At 49.3% G+C, this 20,230-nt stretch overlaps 1 protein-coding gene across 6 annotated transcripts in view; it reads left to right on the top strand.

Moving 5' to 3' along the window:
* Positions 1–20,230, top strand: part of TRAK2 (trafficking kinesin protein 2) — a 522,775-nt gene that overhangs the window by 442,157 nt on the left and 60,388 nt on the right. For all 6 annotated transcript variants that reach the window (XM_069615471.1, XM_069615472.1, XM_069615469.1 and 3 more), the window contains one exon: positions 12,925–13,203. In XM_069615471.1, the coding sequence (XP_069471572.1) occupies positions 12,925–13,203 (279 nt within the window). The remainder of the gene's footprint in view (positions 1–12,924; positions 13,204–20,230) is intronic.

The raw sequence follows: 20,230 nt of genomic DNA, 5'->3' as shown, positions 1-20,230 counted from the left end.
ACCGGGTTTCGCCAGATGGGCAACAGCGTTTGCCTTCGCCGGAGTGGTTGGCTCAGGGCCACCGACTTCCGTCAGGACGTGCAGACCAGGGTACTGGACATGCCCTTCGACGTGAACAATCTGTTCGGCAAGGCAGTGGACGAGTCACTGCAGGCCATCAAGGCGGACACGAGACGGCCCGTGCCCTGGGCACGCTACATCAGCGACGGCCATCCTTTCGGACCTCCGGGGGCAAGTCCCAAGGTGCTTACAAAGGATTCAGCGGCAGCTCTTCATCGCAAGAAGCCTACAGAGGCCGCAACAAGGCCGGTCGACATGGCCGCCGTCGCCAAGGGGCCCAAGGGGGGCAAGGCCTCGGCGAACAGGACTGAACCGGCCGTGACGTCGGGCCCCCACCCGAGCACTCCGGTGGGAGGCCGGCTGACGAAATTCGTCAGCGTGTGGGAATCCATCTCCACCGACCGTTGGGTGCTGGATGCCCTGGCCCACGGGCACACTCTTGAGCTCCAAAGGAAGTGCCCAGACTTTCCACCGGTGGCCAGGAAAGAGAACCACATCCCACAACTACTTCTGGAGGTACAAGCGATGCTGAAAAAGGGCGCGATAGAACGCGCTCCGAAGAGGCTCCGGAGTATACTCACAGTACTTCCTCGTCCGAAAGAAGACAGGCGGCTGGCGGCCTATCCTGGATCTCCGCCGCCTCAACAGATACATAAAATCCCCCCCGCCCAAAAAAAAAAATCCAAGATGGCCGCCGGGGTGACGAGCCGTGTCTAAACCGCGCTCTCCCCGGGCCGCCGAATTAAGCACATTAAAGCTGCAGAACAAGCGAGATCGGTTAAGCGGATCGCACCCCCCCGCCCCTACGTCCCCTGACACCTCCAGTCAGGCAGCACGACCGTTGGGGCTCCGGGAACGCCGAGGCATCGAGCGCAACAGCGACCGCCCCTCCCCCATCGGGAGATCCCAGCAGCCGAGCCGGCAATAATACCGGACCGGAACAGGCGGACACGCCGCGCACAGAAGCGAGGAGGGGGGAGACGGAGCGACAGAGGTGAACTCTCCCCAACCCCCCGGTGCTCCGCCAAGGCATTACCCCTTTAAGGACTCGGATAAGAAGCGGTGGCGACCGAGGACGGAGGAGCGGGTGTACGGGCCCCTCCTCCACCCCCATCGAAGACGCCCGGTGCCTGGACACTTGGGGTTCCGGGCCCCCCATCACAGCACATGGAGGCGTAGCGGACAAGAAGCCCAAGGAACGGGGGGCAGAGGACGCATTCGTTTCACCGAAGGAAGCGCGCACTGGGCGCTGAAGGTTGGCGAGCGTCTCAGTGCCTCCCGCATGGGGCTGGCACCACGGATCACAGAGAGACCGGAGTGGTGCACGCCCGGCTAGAAACAGCCACCTGAGGTGAGCGGAGCAGTACAGGGGTAACAGGCCCAGAGGCAAGGGATCTCCCAGGGAATCCCCACAGTCCACAGCAGGAACATTATATATCCCATAGGGAAGGGGCGCAGAGACAGCAACCCGTAGAGGGGCAAAAAGGACCGAGCCCAACGGCTGCAGTGAAGGCGCCCAAGGGGACACACAACCAGAGGGCAGAGTGGACACCACCATAAGGAGAAGGGAGAGCCCACTGGAACGACGGGACCCGCGCAGGGCCGCCCGCTAGCCACATAGGAATCCCGGACCTGGAAGGGATCCTCACTAAAATAGGAAAGGGCCCACCCAAGTAGGCCCTAACCACAGACTCTACGGACGGGTGCCACCGGGGGCGCCCCAGGACGACAACTCAGTGAGAACCGCAGTGGGCACATCCCTCAGCTCAACAGTAGCCCACGCACACCCCTGGAAAAACAAACGGAACATGTCAAGGGCAAAAAGCAAGAATAACGCTCCCCAACAGACCCCGCAGTCCTCAAAGCAAGACGCAAACATCTTACAGTTGTGGTCAACGGACTCTACGTTGCAAGCTAAAGGGAAGCCCCAGGACGACCAACAAGGCGAAGGCATGTCACAGACGAACCCCTATCATCCACCCTCAAGGGATGACTTGCAATCATGGTTCCAGGATCTGCACGAAAAATTCATGTCATCAGTACAGGAACAGTTCACGACGATGAAAAACGACATGAAACAGGCGGTCCAGGACCTCAGGGTCGACGTGGCTAAACTGGAGGAGAGAACAGACCTATTGGAAAGAACGCTCCAGGGGGTCGAGGAGGAAACGCAACAGGCAAGCGAAACTCAGGAACACTTGGTGAGACTCACCCATAACCTGGAAATACAATCTGAGGATTTGGAGAACCGCTCCAGACGTTCTAACATCCGTATCAAAAACATGGCGGAAACAGTGCTGGACAAAGACCTTATGACAGCTGTGAAGGAGGTGTTTAGAGATATTCTGGATGCATCGGAAACAGATACAATCGGAGTGGACAGGGTCCACAGTGTCGGACCAAAAAGATCCGGGGGAAAGACCACAAGACGTTCTGGTGGCACTATCCTCATACCCACAAAAAGCAGATACTGAGGAAGGCCAGAGAAATGGATCACATCAGAATGAACGGACAAGAAATTCAACTATACCAAGACCTGGCCCTGGTCACATTGCAAAAAAGAGCGATGGCCCCACTAGTCAAGGCCCTGGTGGCAAAAGAAATCCGATACAAGTGGACCTTCCCTTTTGGACTGACCTTCACATGGGAGGGGAAACCGAGAAGAGCGACCACATGGGAAGAGGGCTTCAACATAATGGGACGCCAGGATGACGGGGAAGAAGCGGATCAAGCAACAACCAGTGGGGAGCAAAGGAGAAAACCAAAAGGATGGGAAACGATCAAACAAAAAAGGCCAAACACGGGAAGAGAAGGCCGTAGGAAGCTGCCATGATCGGAGAAAGAGAAAAGGAAAGCCGGGCGGTACCCACACTTGGCACCAGTGAGGGGGGACGGTGAGAATAAGAACCGCTGCATGAGAAGCAGAGACGGTGGCCCGGGAGGGACCTGACGGCTTGGAATCCGGTAAGGACAGACGGTTATGTGGGGTTTAGGATCCCCCACAAAAATTCCCCCCGAGAGGATGGAGGGCAGGGAGCTGTGGGCGCAACGCCCTGGCAACAGTTGGAACCCTCGCCCCTGCTCGGGGGCAACTTGTTTGGTTTATGGTTATTGGTTGGGGGGGGGGTGAGTTCAGAGGGAAGGGAATTGGGGAGGGGGACACAAAAACAAGAGCAGCGACAAAGAAAGGGATTCCAAGTACAATGAACATGTGCCTTACTAAATGGGGAAGATACGCATAGTAACATATAATATCAGGGGGATGAATCATCCGACGAAAAGGGTGAAGCTGGAGAAACTACTCAGAAGGGAAGGGACGGACCTCCTGCTCCTCCAGGAAACTCATATCAGAGCAAAGGACAAACAGAAAACCCGGGTAAGGGGATTTAAAATTTGGGCCCAGGCGAATACAACAGAAAAAAGGTTGGGGGTCCTTATAGCAGTGAGGGATGGTAGGGACGCCATACTGGAGGATGCCATCACTGATAAGGAGGGAAGGTATGCGTTCGCCAATGTGGTGTTGGAGGGGCAGCAGTTCACTCTCGCGTCAGTATACGCGCCCAATGTGGGACAGGATGGCTTTCTGAGACACCCTGGGAAAACTGGTAACCTTCGCAAGGGGGGGGGTGATTTTGGGGGGAGACCTGAATATGGCTTGGGACCCACAACTGGACAGAAGCACGGGGAATTTACATGGACAGGGGGGCACCATCTAAACACCTCAGGCAACAAATGGACCACCTAGCCCTAAATGATGTGTGGAGGGAACTGAAGGGGGAGCAGAGAGGGTTTACATACTTTTCACATGTGCATAACTCCATGTCAAGAATTGACTACTTTTGGGCATCTTTGAGGCTCATGGGCAAGATTCAGGGGTTGGAAAAGGCAGACCATGCACCCCTGTGGCTCGATTTGAAACTTCCGGGGAAATCTAATTTTCTATGGAGGTGGAGGTTACCGGAGGACATAATCCAAGACCCGGTTACGGGGGAATCAATAAGGGAAATGATAGAAGAATACTTCACGCAAAATGACACTGGGGAAGTATCTATGAGCACGGTCCGGGAGGCGTTTAAAGCGGTGATCCGTGGGAAGATAATGGCTCTGAAAACCACGAAGGAGAAACAGAGGTATATGTGGGAAAAGGAGCTGGAAAGGTCAATAACAGAACTACAAGGGAAAATTGTGACACAACCCACCAGAGACCTAAAGAAGACGCTTAGACACACAAGGCCAGCTAGAGTTACTACGCACAAAAGGAGCGGAAAGGAGCCTGCTGTACCTAAGACAAAGATACTACATAAAAGCAAACCAAGCAGATAGGCTACTTGCGAGACAACTCCGCGCAAAACAGAAAGACATTACGATTAAAAGCATCATAGACACGAAAGGGGAACAGCTTACGCGCACACAAGACACATGGGAAGTGTTCAGGGAATACTACCAGAAACTCTACGCCGCTGACCACCCGGAGGTAGACGCACAGGATACATATCTGAAAACCCTCACATTCCCACAAATCTCAGAAGAGGACAGGCAGGCCTTAGAAGACCCTATCAAAGAAGAGGAAGTTCAAAAAGCAATAAAGGATCTCCCACTAAATAAAGCCCCAGGTCCGGATGGCTACACGGCCCCATTTTATAAAAAATATGCTGATCTGCTAATCCCGGTCCTAACCAGGGTTCTAAACTCATTTAAAGATACTGGCAACGTGACACCCACAATGAACGAAGCGAAAGTCCTAGTATTTCACAAACCAGGGAAGGACCCTTTGTTACGCTCACCTGGTTCCCACGGGGACGTCGATCTGGACCGGCCTGGTGCCACGTAGAGCCGAGATGACTGACTGGACACCCCCACTTACTTCGTTTGTCGGCTCGTTTGAATATCTCTCTGCAAAGGAGAAAGGGAATCAACCTCCTGTAATTCGAGCGTTAACCCACCTTCCACTCCTGTTGTCTGCCCACTGACCACTCCCGATGTTCCCTCTTGTTCTCACCTGATGGTTTAGAAAGGTGAGCTCTCCATCCTGCATCGAGCGCAGGGGCGCGTAGATGACCAGTTACTTCACTGGCGTGGAGGAATTGGTGAGTTCCAGTATTGACTCTAATAGTTTGTAAGAGTTCATATGTTTGATCTTCACTCTTTCCGATTCCTTGTAGGTTGCCGACTTAACCACCACGAAGAGTCCAAAGGGTAGTTGGTGAGAGTCAGCTAAGTCTATAGTGGTTTTCCCCTTAGGGGCCGGGGTACGGCGATGATGCAGAGTTAACTGCGCCGACCCGATATGAGGTGAGTACCCCCTGCGGTAAATCGGGTAAGTCTTTGGGGGGTAGCTTGTAATGTCCAGTGGTTCCCCTTAGGGGCCGGGGTGCGGCGGTGATGCACGTGCGATGACTCCTTCTTCAAGATAGACGGCGCGATGGATCAAGAATTCAGGTAAGGTTTCGAGTTTGAACCTCTTCTCCTTCTTTTCGTTTCCAGGTGGTCCAGGACTGAAGCGGGCGTGGCTGAAGACTGGAAGATGCTGGAGGCACAGTGAGCGTTACGCTGCTGAATGCAGAATAACGCGAAGCACGTGTGGCTGTCCGGGCGTGGTTTAAATAGCCTAGGAAGAAGTCCCAGGTAAGTATTCTTCCACAGCCCCCACCCGAGAAAAAAGTAGTCCCTTAGGTAAAATAGCCCCTCCTAAGCCCCATTTGGCTTGTGGCTTCGTGCAGCATGGTCTGCATCAGGTGAGTATGCAGCATGGTCTGCATTAGGTAGGTTTACTGTAATGAGCCTGGCGCCCATGGCGCCAGGACTGACTTTATCCTTATGAGCCTGGCGCCATAGGTGCCAGGACTGTACCCAAACAGCCCCTAACTGGGGTTTTTGGGCATGCTCCAAATGGCATGATGCCTGCCCCCGGGTTGCTGGGCCTGGTCTGGCTTCCCGGGGGCAGGCATCATGACACCCTTCATATCCGGCTTCTTATACACCGATCTCCCTAATAAATAGCGATGCAAAAATATACACTAAGATATTAGCCTCAAGACTTTCCCCGCTTCTCCCAAAGCTAATACATCTAGACCAATCGGGCTTTATCCCAGCAAGACAAACCCACCACAACCTTAGAAGGATCATTCACTTGGTGGAAAAAATGGGCATAAAACAAACCCCGGCTATTCTACTTGCAGTAAATGCAGAGAAAGCTTTCGACCGGGTTGAATGGTCCATGCTATTCAAGACCCTACAATGCATGGGATTTGGGGAGCACTTTATTGCAAGAATAAGAGCGAACTATAACGCCCCAACATGCAGAGTTGCCATCAATGGGGAGGTTACTGAAAAGGTATGCCTTTCCCGCGGAACAAAACAGGGATGCCCGCTATCCCCACTATTATACGCTATCTTTCTAGAACCCCTAATAATGAAATTAAGAGATGCCACACATTAAAGGGATAGACATGGCAGGCATACAACACAAGGTAACCGCATACGCGGATGATTTGTTGTTAGCATTAGAGGAGCCGGGCCGAACATTGGCAGCTGCGGTTGGGGAGCTAGAAGACTTCGGGGTCATCTCAGGCCTAAAAATTAATAGGAACAAATCGGAAATCCTAATTCTGGCGGGAGACGGGGAGATAGAGAGAGAAGCAAAAGCACTCAACCTCAAGATAGCAGCGGAAGGCATTAAATACCTGGGAATAACACTGGGTGGAACAGCTATACGGTAAAAACTACCCGCAGCTCCTCGCAAGGGTTTGCAGAGATTTGGAAAGATGGAACCCTCTGTTGATATCGTGGTGGGGCAGGATTCAAGTGGTAAAGATGACCATCCTACCTAAGCTACTATACTATTTCCAGGCCCTCCTGCTAGGGGTACCCAGATCATTCTTTAAAACACTGTCAAAGGTAATTACATTCTTTGTGTGGAAAGGGAAAACGCCAAGACTTGCCAGGACTATCTTAACCACACCAACCTGGGAGGGTGGGCTGGCGCTCCCTCACTTCCAGAAATATTACCAAGCGGCACATTTAAAAGTGCTACGGGAGTGGCTGGGTGACGATCCACAACCGATGTGGGCAGCACAAGACAGAGCAGTAGCAAGAACCCCGCTAGTGGAACTCCTCTGGAAACGGAAACAACACAGACACCCCAACATAGGGATTAGCGAAATAATGAAAACCACGATGGAAGCGTGGGACATACAAACACGAAAGGGTTCAATGACTACCACGCTAGGCCCATTCACCCCCATATGTAGAAATCCGCAGTTTCCACCGGGGATGGAGCAGGGGGCTTATGAAACCTGGGAGGAGGCAGGAACAACAAAAATTGGGGAAATGTTGATCAACAATGAGATTAGATCATATGAATCCTGCCTCCCAATCACGCTCCACACGGGAGAAATCTAGACACGAACAACTCAAACCCTGTTAAAATCCCCGGACATTGCAAAGGCAGCAACGAGAACCCTCACCAAGTTCGAAAAATACGTTACAACTAACTCAGGGGCAAAGAAATGGGTTTCGACTCTATATTCCTTTATAAATGCACAGGATGAGGAAATTAAGTGGTCGTACATGGTCAAATGGAGCAGAACTCTGGGGAAGGAACCGACAAGAAAACAATGGGAGGACCTTTGGACTTTGATCCCCAAAATGGCCAGATCTGCACAAACAAGAGAAATGTGGATAAAAATTGCTACACAGTGGCACTACACCCCCGAGAGACTCCACTCAATGTTCCCAAAAACGTCAAACCTATGCTGGAGGGAATGCGGAAAAGTGGGGACGTGGAAACGCAACTGGTGGGCCTGCAAAGGAATAGTGCCGTTTTGGGAAGAAGTTAAGGGAGAAATGGGCAAAATATTTCCAGACGTGGGACAGCTGGGAGAGGGCGTCTGGTTGTGTGGAATGAGAGATGACACGGCAAGAAGATATAAAAAAGCACAATGGAGAAGCTTTATGGGACGACTCATAGTGGCATGGACAACTATAGCCCATAATTGGAAAAAGAAAGACACTCCTCTGATTTTCACGTGGCTTCAAAAAGTCTGGGCGCAGCTGGCGATGGAAAAAGTCACACACACAATCCAAGGAACGATGGACAGGTTTGCTAAGGAATGGGGAGGAGTTCTGGAGTACCTCCAGTCAGACTTTATGGAACAATGGTGCCCACACAACATCAAAGTCACGGACATTTTCAATGCATAATTTAATCCCTGAATCAAAACTCGCGTGTCGTTGGGGGGGGGGGGGGGGGGAAGGGGGGGTTGTAATGTTTGATGATTGTTGATATATGAAAATAATAAAGACAGTTAAAAAATAAAATCCCAAAAATTCTGTATGGTCACCCTTCAGCACGTGCTGGGACAGCTGGAAGAAAGGGACTTCCTGTCGTCGCTGGACCTGGAGGATGCATACTTCCACATCCCCATACACAAAGGACATGGAAGGTTTCTATGCTTTGTGGTCCAGGTGCAGCACTACCAGTTCAAGGCACTGCCCTTCGGTTTGAAGTCAGTGCCAAAGGTCTTCACCAAGTGGCTGGCGCCGGTGGCGGCGCGGCTGCGCCTGCAGGGGCTCCACGTCTACTCCTATCTGGACGATTGGCTCATCCGGGCAAAGTCGAGGGAACTCGCCGTCGACCTCACAGCCTGCTCACCGAACTGGGGTTCTCGATCAACTTTGCGAATCCTTGTTTGGTGCCATTGCAGGATGCCCTATTCCTAGGGGCCAGGCTCAACACAGTGCCGCAGCTAGCTTCACCGTCGGAGGAGAGGGTAAAGGCCATCATGGCCAAGGTACAACGGCTGTTGACCATGGAAGTAGCCAGGGTGAGGTCCATCAAGTCCCTGCTCGGCATGATGTCGTTATGCATCTACCTCGTGCGTCTGTGCAGGTTGCAGCTACTGCAGGAGTTCCTCAACCCCCTGTTGGATACAAGTGGTGGGGAGCTTCGAGGACAAGATCTCCCTCAGCGAGACTTTCCGTCAAGCGATGCGTGCAGGCACCCGCACGCATCTCGCGGCGGGCATGGATTTCCAGACCCCAGCGCATCAGGAAACTGACGACAGATGCCTCCCTGGAGGGATGGGGCGTGCGCATCGGAGATCTCCATGCAAGGGGCCTTTTACTCCCAAAGGAGAGGTCACTGCACATCAACGTCCTGGAGCTCCGGCCGTGTTTTGGGCCCTCAGGTCCTTCCTTTCGTCCCTCAAGGGCAAGGTGGTACGGGTCTTCACCGACAACCCCACCACAATGTTCTACATCCGGAAACAGGGGGGCACCAGGTCTCCAGCTCTATCCAAGGAAGCGCAGGATCTGTGGTGCTGGGCCGTCGCCCTGGGGATGTTCCTGGTACCCTTTCACCTGGCAGGAGTGAAGAACATCATTGCCGACTCACTCAGCAGGGAGCTGCGCTCTTGCCGGGAGTCGGAGCTTCAGCAGGATCAAGTAGATCTTTTATTCCGACGATGGGGCAGTCCCCAGATCGATCTGTTCGTGACGGCGATGAAAACCAAGTGCCGGATGTTCGCCAGCAGGTTTCCCTAGCCGGGGAGCATGGGGATGCATTCTCCTTCCCCCTGGGATGGACTGTTCCTATATGCATTCCCACCGTTACCGGTGCTATTGCGACTCATCAATCAACTCAGACGGTCCCGGTGCAGGATGATCCTCGTCGCACCGGTGTGGCCGAGGCAGATATGGTTCCCGGACCTTCTGGACATGGCCGTGTCCTCTCCAGTCAAGCTTCCAGCGGACACGTATCTTCTCGCCAGGGAGGGAGGCGCGATCCCGGCGGACTGCAAGGACGTACTTGCCAAAGCCAGAGCATCATCGACTCTTGAGTGCTATGGACATAAGTGGAAGAGGTTCTCCGTCTGGTGCCGTGCACAAAAGATCAACCCTCTGTGGATTACGGCCCCTCAAGTGCTGCCATACTTGCTGTCGCTAGCCAAGGCAGGGCTGGCACATGCCTCCATCAAAATTCATCTGGCGGCTATCTCCCGCTATACCAGAACTCCGGGGCGGTCATCGCTGTGGTCCCACCGCCTGGTGAAGGAGTTCATGAAAGGACTTTTCTGCTCGTTCCCGCCGGTGAAGGCTCCAGCCCCGGCGTGGGACCTCAACGTGGTGCTGACCAGACTCATGGGTCCGCCATTCAAGCCTTTGCATTCAGCACCCATGAAATTCCTATCGTGGAAGACAGCGTTTCTTGTGGCCATCAACTCTGCACGACGAGTGGGAGAGATCCAGGCCCTCTCCTGTAAACCGCCGTACCTGTCATTCCACCAGACGAGGGTAGTGCTGAGGACGAACCCCTCCTTCATGCCCAAGGTGCCGTCCGGCTTCCACCTCAACAAACCCTTGGTGTTGCCCGTTTTCTTCCCGTTGCCGGCTGAGAGGACTTTGCACTCGTTGGATGTGGCTAGAGTACTGAAGTTGTACGTGCGCCACACAGAGTTTTCAGAAGACATCACAGCTGTTTGTGGACTTTGGCCCTGTGAACCAAGGGAAGGCCCTCTCCAAGGCTTCCATTTCCAGATGGCTCTCCGGTTGCATCATGCACTGTCACCGGTTGGCAAACCGACCGTTGCCCGGCCGTCCGAGAGCCCACTCGACCAGAGCAACCGCGGATACTACAGCATTCCTGTCTGGTGTGCCCCTGCTAGACATCTGCAGGACAGCTACGTGGAGGTTGACGCACACCTTCACTAAATTCTACTGCGTCAACCGGGATTCCAGGGAGGAGTCCAGAGTTGGCCATGCAGTGCTGAGCAATCTGTTTGCTTGAAGGTGAGCCTGGTAAGGAGGTAAGAGATGCTGAATGTTGGGTTGTTGAAATGCTTAATGTTGAGCCTTGCCACCTCCCGTCGTTGTGCATTTGTGTACTGCTATGTATTCTTGAATTCATGAGCATGTGAATCCATGCCAGACCCCATGCCGGAGAAGGAACAAGTTACTTACCTGTAACTGTTATTCTCCAGCATGGATCTGGCATGGATTTGCATGCAAACCCTCCCTCCAACCCCTCTGCGGCTCTTCTCTTGGTCCTACTGCCACTTTACGTGCTACCAAATCTGAAGATGGCTGCCAGAGGAGGGGCTTAGGTAGAGGGCAGTCATTGGCTGGGGGCAGTATGACCCAGAGAACAGTGATTGGTTATTAGTAGAAAGACAGTTCAGAAACGAAACTGAAACTGATTTTATTCTTTACCGAGAATTCCCAGCCTGACGACGGGGGAATATTCATGAGCATGTGAATCCATGCCAGACCCATGCTGGAGAACAACAGTTACAGGTAAGTAACTTGTTCCTTACTGTAGACCTTCAAAACCACAATTTGAGCCAAAGTGTTTGATCCTCGACAAAAGTAGCCCCCCCCCACCCTCAGCCCCATTCGACTAAAGTACCCCCCACCCCAATTCCCTCCATTTTGCATGCAGCCACACAAGTTTCTTTTTTCAACTTCCACCACTGATTATGGCCAATGGGGAGTGGGGGGGTGGTGACAGGGTTGGTGGGGAGCAGGGAACAGTGTAGGTGAGTGTGTGTGGGGGGGTGCAATGGTCTGGAGCGGATGGGCGCTGGGACAGGAATTCAAATGTGAAATACCCGGGAGAAAAAACAGGGCGCGGGTAGGGGGCAAGAGGGTGGGGGTTGTTGGGCAAATAAAAGAATGGCGGTCCGTGGGGGGGAAACAAAGTAGCGGGTATAGGAAGAAGAGGGTTGAAATGCCCAAAATGACAAAAATAAAAAAAACGTACCTGCTTCTCAACTTCTCCGGTCGAACTGCTGTCTGCTTCGGCTGGTGCTGTCCTGCCGGTCTGCTCCACCTGCCTTAAACTGTGGGCGTACCAGAAGCAAAATATTAGAAGCTTCCAGTGGCCAGTCCCTAAGCCCTCCCCTCCAGGCCCAACCACCAATATGAGGCCTAGAAGGAAGGTCTTAGTTTGTAATTTCTGCGGCATCGAGTGCCACAGACCTGGGACAGAGAGACACAGTATGGAGCCCAAAACAAAGGGCCATCCATACTGCGTCTTCTCTCTGGCACGGGGGTGGGCGGGACTCACCCCCAAATTGATTCTGCCTGTGGGTACCCAGCCTCCGGAGCACCCACGTACTCGGTGCCCCTGACAACAGGTTTGATAACTGCTCCTGGAATGGAGTCACCTAGCGAGAGACCCTCATGCTCAGGACATTTGTGGGTGCTCTCTGCTAGTTGGAAATTTGAACTTCATGTTCTTGACTTACATTTATCATTTGAGCGCTATTCCGATCTGGAACAGTTTCTTGGGTTTGGGAATGGTATCCCCCAGACATGTCGGACTTTTACCATTTTAGAACCTTTAAAAACTGGCTTCCCACCAATCGTGTTATCTTGGTTTAGGGGTTGGTCTGCTTTTAGTTTTCAATTCATTATCTTGCTTGACCTTCCTCCTTGCCGATTTACTGAACCATCAATTTATTTTCTTTCTTTTTGCTATTCTTTGTTCTGTTTTCTATGTTGTATTTGGTTTATAGATTGTCCTCATCTTGTTGTATTGCACAATATTATTAATTATTGCAAACCGCATTGACGTAAGGCACTACAGAACCAAATTAAAAAACGATTGCTTAAACTTCCTTTTGCAATGTTTTAGATACATCAACTTAAACGCTTGCCTTTTACTTGTTTCTGTGAAACTTGCATTCTTAAAATGTTTAAACACCTGGCACAAAAAGTTGTTCCTAAAAGCCTCAAGTTTGTACCTCAGTCAAATGTTTCCTGAATATCCATGTTCTCAAGTACTCTGACCACATTAAATTTGCATTGCTTTATCTGAAAATGTCCTCTAATACAAACATCTTGTTTTGGTATTTGATTATTCAGGCTCCCAAACTCTCCATCAGTGGCAGCAGCTTGCTCAGCCCAATCTGGGAACACTTTTAGACCCACGTCCAGGTGTGGTGACAAAGGGCTTTAAACCGCTGGCCGAGGATGCTGTTTATCACCTCTGCGATCTAGAAGAGGATGAAGCTGGCGAGGATCAGGGTGGCATTGTGTTTCAGGTGCAAGAATCATCTTTAGATGAAAGAAAGGACCCTGTGCCAAAACTTCCCAATGGTATATTCCTTCCTCCCAGTACAACGACATCACTTCAGATGACTGGTAAGTAAGAATGCAGACATTGGAAAGAATGGTTTGCTGTTTACTTTGTGCAACCTTCAGCTTAAACCTTTATACTTTTGAATTCCCATTTTTGGTTTTGACTACCATTGGGAGTCATAAACAGCATTGTGGTGGCTGAAAAACTTATCTTCAGAACTTTACTGCCCAGGTCTTGCTCCGACCTCTTATCTCTACTGATGAAGGCTAATCCCTATTCACCATCAGACCACCTTGCTCCCCATCAGACCCTCATGCTCCTAAGCTAGTCAAGCCTATTGCTCCTTTAGTGGCCTCTTACCTCGTTGCGACTCTTCAACCTGTCCTTCGGCTCTGCTTGCTTTCCCTTTATTTTCAAAACTGCCACGGTCATCCCTCTTCTAAAAAAGCAAGGAGCTGACCTGAACCTACTGGCTAATTTTCATCCTATGTTTCTCCGTTGGCACTACTCTAAAGTGCTCAAAAGGGTTGTGTTCAAACATCTTACCAATTTCTTAGACTTTCACAAACTTTGAGAACCCCTACAAGCAGGTTTCCGCTCCGGTCACTCGACGGAAAACTGTTCTCATGATCACCTCTGCTAAGCACTGCAACCTATACTTAATCTTAATTCTCCTGGACCTGTCTGCTGCCTTTGACACTGTCAATCACTCTGATCTACTTAATACTCTTACTTCTTGGTATTCGCAATCTAGCCCTTGCCTGGATTGAATCTTGCTTGGCACCTCGCCAATTCTGTCTCCTGGAGCAACAATATCTCTCAACTCACTTCTCAACTGTTGAGGTTCCACAAGGCCCTGTCTTGTGTGCGCTCCGCTTTACACTCTACACCTCTGCTATTGGTGCACTAATCTCTTCCTATGGGTTCTCGTACTGACTCTTCGTGGTCAACACCCAAATCTTCTCTTTTGCAGAACTCTCCTTTGATCGCTCTATCAAAATTTCCAATTGTGTCTATCCCATTAAATTATTGGATGGCTTTGCACTATCTGATGTTCAACTCTACCAAAGCAGAGGTGCTCCTCTTCCCTGCCAAATGATCTCTCTGATCTCTTCATATCCACTTCCCACCTTACCCTATCCCCTAGTCTTCTTCAGCTAGAAACCTGTGTCATCTATGGCCCTTTTCACACCTGCTCTACTCTCATCTCCAAAACTGCAACAGCAACTTGCCTCAACCTCCTGAATATTAGAAAAATCAGGCACATTCTCCCTTTCAAAACTGCGGAGCATCTCATAACCACTCTTGTCTTCTGTAAACTGGACTACTGTGCCAGCATCCTCTTTGGTCTCCGCAACTATGCTTTCTGTCCTCTCGACAAGATCATTAACTTTGCTGCCAGGACTCTTTGAATTCCCTCACTTCTCACCTACTTCCTCATACCGTCATCAGGTTGACGATGCAAAACGGGGCCAGATTTAAATTTCTTCTCCTGGTTCACAAATCCATGGACGGTAAGGCACCACATATATATCCTCCTCTATACAACTCTACAAGCCTTCTCATAATCTCTGATCTGCCTCCTAGACTACCCTTGTGGCTCCCTGCCCTCCCTGTGCTTCCTCTAGCTTCCGCTCTTTCTCTCTTCGTGCTGCACTTGCATGGAATTCTCTTCCCCGGACATCTGAGAAATGGTCTACACGGATTTGTTCAAAACCAAACTAAACGTCTACCTCCTTACCTCAGAGTTACCCTCTTAACCTACCTCTCATCTGCCTTCTAGCTAACATTATTCCCTAGTCTCTAACCTGCCTCTGTATCTCACTTTCTCTGCCTCCACTCTAGCACTTCATCCATCATGGTCACATACCAAGCACAGCTGGCTGTACCACCTACCTGCACTTAAAAATGTTTGTTGGCTGTCCTTAATCTATGTATGTCCACTTATGTGTTGTCCCCGGTGACTGTTCCATTTACTCCGCTCCGCAACCTGGTCAGAATATCCCTGCTTCCTGTCAAATCGGATTTCTTGTCTATTGTACGGTCTTTTGTGATCAAAAGTGCATTGTAGCGGTTTGATCGTTTAGCCTCCCTTATGGGAAGACTGGTGTAGGCGGGCACACAATATAAAGCTTAAACCTTCACTTATAACTTGACCCGCCTCTAACGTGTCTCCAAACTCTGCTCTCCTGGTTCAAGATCACCCCAGTGTACTTTGCTATGAAATTAGTAAGGGTAGGGAAGATCAAGAGGTTAGGGCAAGCAGGTTCCCCAAATACCCCTAAGGTGAAAACACAAGGTTAGAGTAACTGGAGCACAAAAGGAAAGGTGGACAAACGGAATGCTGCTGTACGGTTCCTTAGTTGTTTAAAGCTTACTTTTCCTCTTCCAGTACACCAGCAGGGTTCTGTGCGCTTTTTTTTACAAAAAGAGCAAAACACAAGACGCTATATACAAATGAACTTAATGTAAAGCTTACCTGGACCCTGCGGGGACACTCCTGGAGCTCCTTAATTTTCTTGCAGTGTACAATGAATTTTAAGTTTTATTTTTGTGAGCTCTCCATCCTGTTATAACACAGGGGCGCTAGTCCTGAAGATAAGGTGATGTCTGAAGAAGGAAAACTAACTGATGACGAAATGGGTAACGAGGGAAAAACCATATGAGGGAAAAAACCATGTGAGGAAAACCACCTGCTATGTTCACTGCTGAGGAAATACTACATGAGGGGGTGAAAATAGTTTCAAAATCCTGAAGAAAAAACAACTTTAATGACCCTCACTAGTTCCAATAAAAAAAAATACAGTTCCAGCAATAACAGTGAAAGCCTATGCAAAACTCCCCTATATCAAATAAAGAACACAAATAACTGCTAGTTAGCCTGCGTGTATGAATGCATTTGCTAAATGGGCAGTGAGGAAAGCTTTTAAACCAGCGCCAAAAAAAATTAATGCGCACTAGCGCAGCGCAGTCCTCACAATGACAGAAGAACAAAATGAAGAGTCCTATGAACCGCCCAGCGCACGAACAATAAAGGCGCACGAGCAGAGAAAATGTTTCTATTTAACACAAGACAAGTACTCCATGAAGCGGAATGGAAAGCCGCTACAGATAACTACTACAGTCCCGAAATGTCACAATGGACTGATAATAACACACTCCACAATCACACATGGTACTTGCGTGAAGTCGGAACAGCGCTCTCCGGAGTTCTGAGGAGAAGCCGTCTCCGACGAAAATAATTTCTGCTGGGAAAAATCAAGGAATGGGCCAAAACGGACAGGGACTACAGACTAGAAAGGGAAGGGCAAAACTGAAGCTAGAATAAGGGAATGACTGGAATTTAACTGACAACAGCTGTGAGGGGATTCCAAGGAACAAGGATAGGAGTCAAACCATGCGAAGCGCGCGTCTCCAGGTGGGCTGTCATTATATAGAATGACATTGCCAAAGACTAGACCAGTAAGGCTTAGTCATTAGTGGCACAATAAGGCGGCCATGAAGGAAAGAGGAATTCCCATTGAATATTAAAGGAATTGGCTATCTACACTAACCCCTCCCTTTTTCTATCAAGAGCAAAACCTAGTCTGTGGTCATGACAGTACCCCCCCCCCCCGCAAAGACTTTCTTCCCGGTTTGGTAGGGTGGTTTCGATGGAACTTCTTTAACAATCTAGGGGCATTAATGTTTTCTGAGGGTTCCCAAGACCTGTCTAGCGGACCATAACCCTTCCAATCGACTAGATAAAAGAATTTGCGCCGCATCACCTTGGAATCCAAAATTTCCTTCACTTCGAATTCTGGTTGATCGTCTTCGACGTCCACTGGAGTTGGCGCCTGAAGTAAACGGGTCTCTGGGTCAACTGGTTTTAATAGGGATACATGAAAAACTGGATGAATTCGCATTTTCTTAGGAAGAGTCAGTCTCATAGCCACTGGGTTAATGACAGCTTCAATGATAAATGGACCCAGATACTTTGGAAGAAACTTCTTGGAACCCTTCAGAGTCAGGTTTCGGGAAGACAACCAGACAGAATTGCCTACTTGGAAACAGGGAGCTTCACTTCGATTTCGATCAGCGAACTTCTTTTGAGTTTCCTTAGCGGCAGCTAAGTTAGCTTGAGCCTTACTTGATGCTGTGAGAATATTGTCATGGAGGTTCTTGACTGCCGGCATTTCTAATGGATCTGGAGGATCGAATACAGATGTTCGAGGATGCCGACCATGCAGGGTGTAGAACGGCGTGAGTCCAGTAGATGAGTGAACTGAATTGTTGTAAGCATATTCTGCCACCCACAAAATGTCCAAGAGTCATCGGTCTGATGAAGCATACAACGCAGATACTGCTGCACGGTCTGATTTGTGCGCTCCGTTTGACCATCAATCTGTGGGTGATGACTCGTGGATAGTCGTACATCAATCTTGGCCAACGCACAACACTTCCTCCAAAATTTTGAGACAAATTGACTACCTCAGTCGGAAATTACAATGGAAGGAAAACCGTGCAGTTTTATGATGTTTTCTAAAAAGGTCTTAGCCAAACTGGAAGCAGTTGGAAGTCATCGTAATGCCACAAAATGAGCCATCTTGGAAAATAAATCTACTACCACCAAAATGGTGTCATAACCTTCACAGGGAGGGAGGTCGGTAATAAAATCCATGGATAAGGTATGCCACGGGTTTGGCGGAACGTTCGAGGGTTGAAGAGCTGCCGGCTTTTTCTTGGAGTTCTTGTTTTGTGCACAATTTCCACAGGACTGAATAAAGCGAATCGCATCCTTGCGCTAAGTTGGCCACCAATAGTATCTCTTGATCTTTTCCAAGGTTTTGGTCACCCCTGGATGTCCCTCAATGAAGGAGCCGTGTTAGTTAGAAATTACTTGTTTTCTAATCGTTTCAGTAAGTAAATACAAACGGTCTTGATAGTAAGGCATTTCCTCTTGGATATTGAATTGATCTCCTCGACCATCCCATGCTTGCAGTTCTTCCGGAGTTGAGGACTCTTTTATTTCCTTCTTCAGTTCTTCAAAAAAGGGGTCTACAGTGTGCACCAAACCCAGTACTCTTCCTCCCTCAATGATATTAGTGGGGACTTGAGGAATAAATGCCTCCTCACCCTTGCCAATTCGAGATAGAGCGTCAGCCTTACCATTACATACTCTAGGTCGAAAGGTAATGATGAAATCATATTCAGCGAAAAACGAGGCCCATCGCAGTTGTCGAGCAGATTGAGCCTTGACAGAAGGTAGATATTGTAGATTTCGGTGGTCAGTGAGTATGGTAATTGTATGTTGAGCTCCTAATAAGTAGTGTCTCCATTCCTTTAATGCACACTTAATGGCCAATAGCTCCTTGTCGGTGATGGTGTAATTGCGTTCTGCAGTAGAGAATTTCTTGGACCAAAATGCCACCGGATGTAAGACCTGTGTCTCTGAATTGCGCTGTGACAAGACTGCCCCCATAGCAATATTAGAGGCATCGGTCTCCACGATGAAGGGTAGATTAGGTTGTGGATGTTGTAATACAGGAGCCTCAGTAAATTTCAGTTTCAAACTCTGAAAGGCGACATCAGCCTCCTTGGTCCATTCAAATCTTTTGTTCTTTCTAAGCAGTGATTTGATAGGGTGTACCAATTGCGAGAAGTTTTCCACAAGTCATCGATAGAAATTTGCGGACCCTAAAAAGCTCTGGACCCCTTTCACAGACGTAGGGGCCGGCCAGGTGAGTATTGCATCCACCTTCCGAATGTCCATCTTGACTCCCTGAGAGGATAATACAAACCCCAAAAATTCAATCTCCGAAACATGAAATGAACATTTTTCCAGCTTTACAAAAAGTGAATTTTCTCGCATCTTCTGGAGGGACTGCCTTAACATGCTTCACAAGTTCTTGGGGATCAGCAGAAAAAATTAAAATGTCATTGATGTAAACAACTGCGCAAATATCCAGTAGATCTTTTAAAACATCATTCCTAAAGCATTGGAAGGCTGCGGTGCATTGCACAATCCAAAGGGCATCACTTGGTACTCAAAAAGGCCATATTTAGTGTGAAAGGCGGTCTTCCATTTGTCGCCCTCTTTAATTCTGATTAGATGGTAGGCCCCTCTGAGATCTAGTTTGGTAAATATCTGGGCTCCTTTAATTTGATCCAACAAATTGGAAATGAGAGGAATGGGATACCGGTTCCTGACAGTAATTTGATTTAAGGCACGATAATCAATACAGGTCCTGAGATCTCCTTCTCTTTTTTTGTACCAAAAAAAGGAGAGGCAGCGGGGGATTTAGAAGGTCGAATGAAACCATTAGCTAAGTACTGGTCCAAATATTTCTTCAGGTGAGCGTCCTCTTTCTCAGTTAACGAATAAACCCGATTACAAGGAATTTGTCCCCTGGGAAGATTATCAATCTGGCAATCGTAGGGTCGATGTGGAGGAAGGACATCGGTTAGCTTTTCTTCAAAGACCTCCTGGAATTCCTTATACTCAGGAGGCAGGATACCAATTAATCCAAGTGTGGAGTCTGTTATTCTTTTGTTTTGATCGAAATTCTCCAGGTTCTTCATTAGACAGCATGAGTCTTCACATTCTGCAGCAAAGATCAAGGATCTAGACCGCCAAACAATAGTTGGGTTATGTTTTTCAATCCAGGGCATGCCAAGAATAATCTGAAATTGTGGAGCACTTTTAAGGTCAAACGTAATCCTCGCTCTCTCCTGACAAAGCATGGTAATGTTATCAGTGCGCTGGTGACAGGTCCAGAAGCCAAGGGAGTACCATCGACTGCAGATACATTTTCAGCTTCATTCTTGTCCACAAGGGGAAAACCCACCTTGCATGCCAGTCGTGAATCCATGTAGTTACCTAAAGCACCACAATCTATGTAAGCTTGTAAAGCATGCATCCTTGTGGGCTGCTCTTGACTAAATAGGATGATGGGAAATGCAAAGTGTGAGGTCACTAAACCCTTCTCCATGCTCGACAAGCTGACCTCTAAACTTGTCGGGCACTGGAGTTTTCCAGAATCTGCTCTTTCTTTTCCTGATTGACACCTCCAATGGGTCTTCGGGATGGTTTAATAGGACATTCTTTGA

The sequence above is a fragment of the Ambystoma mexicanum genome, chromosome 9 (assembly GCF_040938575.1).
Source record: "Ambystoma mexicanum isolate Mex_15411 chromosome 9, UKY_AmexF1_1, whole genome shotgun sequence".
In the NCBI taxonomy this organism is placed as follows: Eukaryota; Metazoa; Chordata; class Amphibia; order Caudata; family Ambystomatidae; genus Ambystoma; species Ambystoma mexicanum.
The sequence above is the reverse complement of the archived record's forward strand: the minus strand, read 5'-3'. Positions and strand labels throughout refer to the sequence as shown.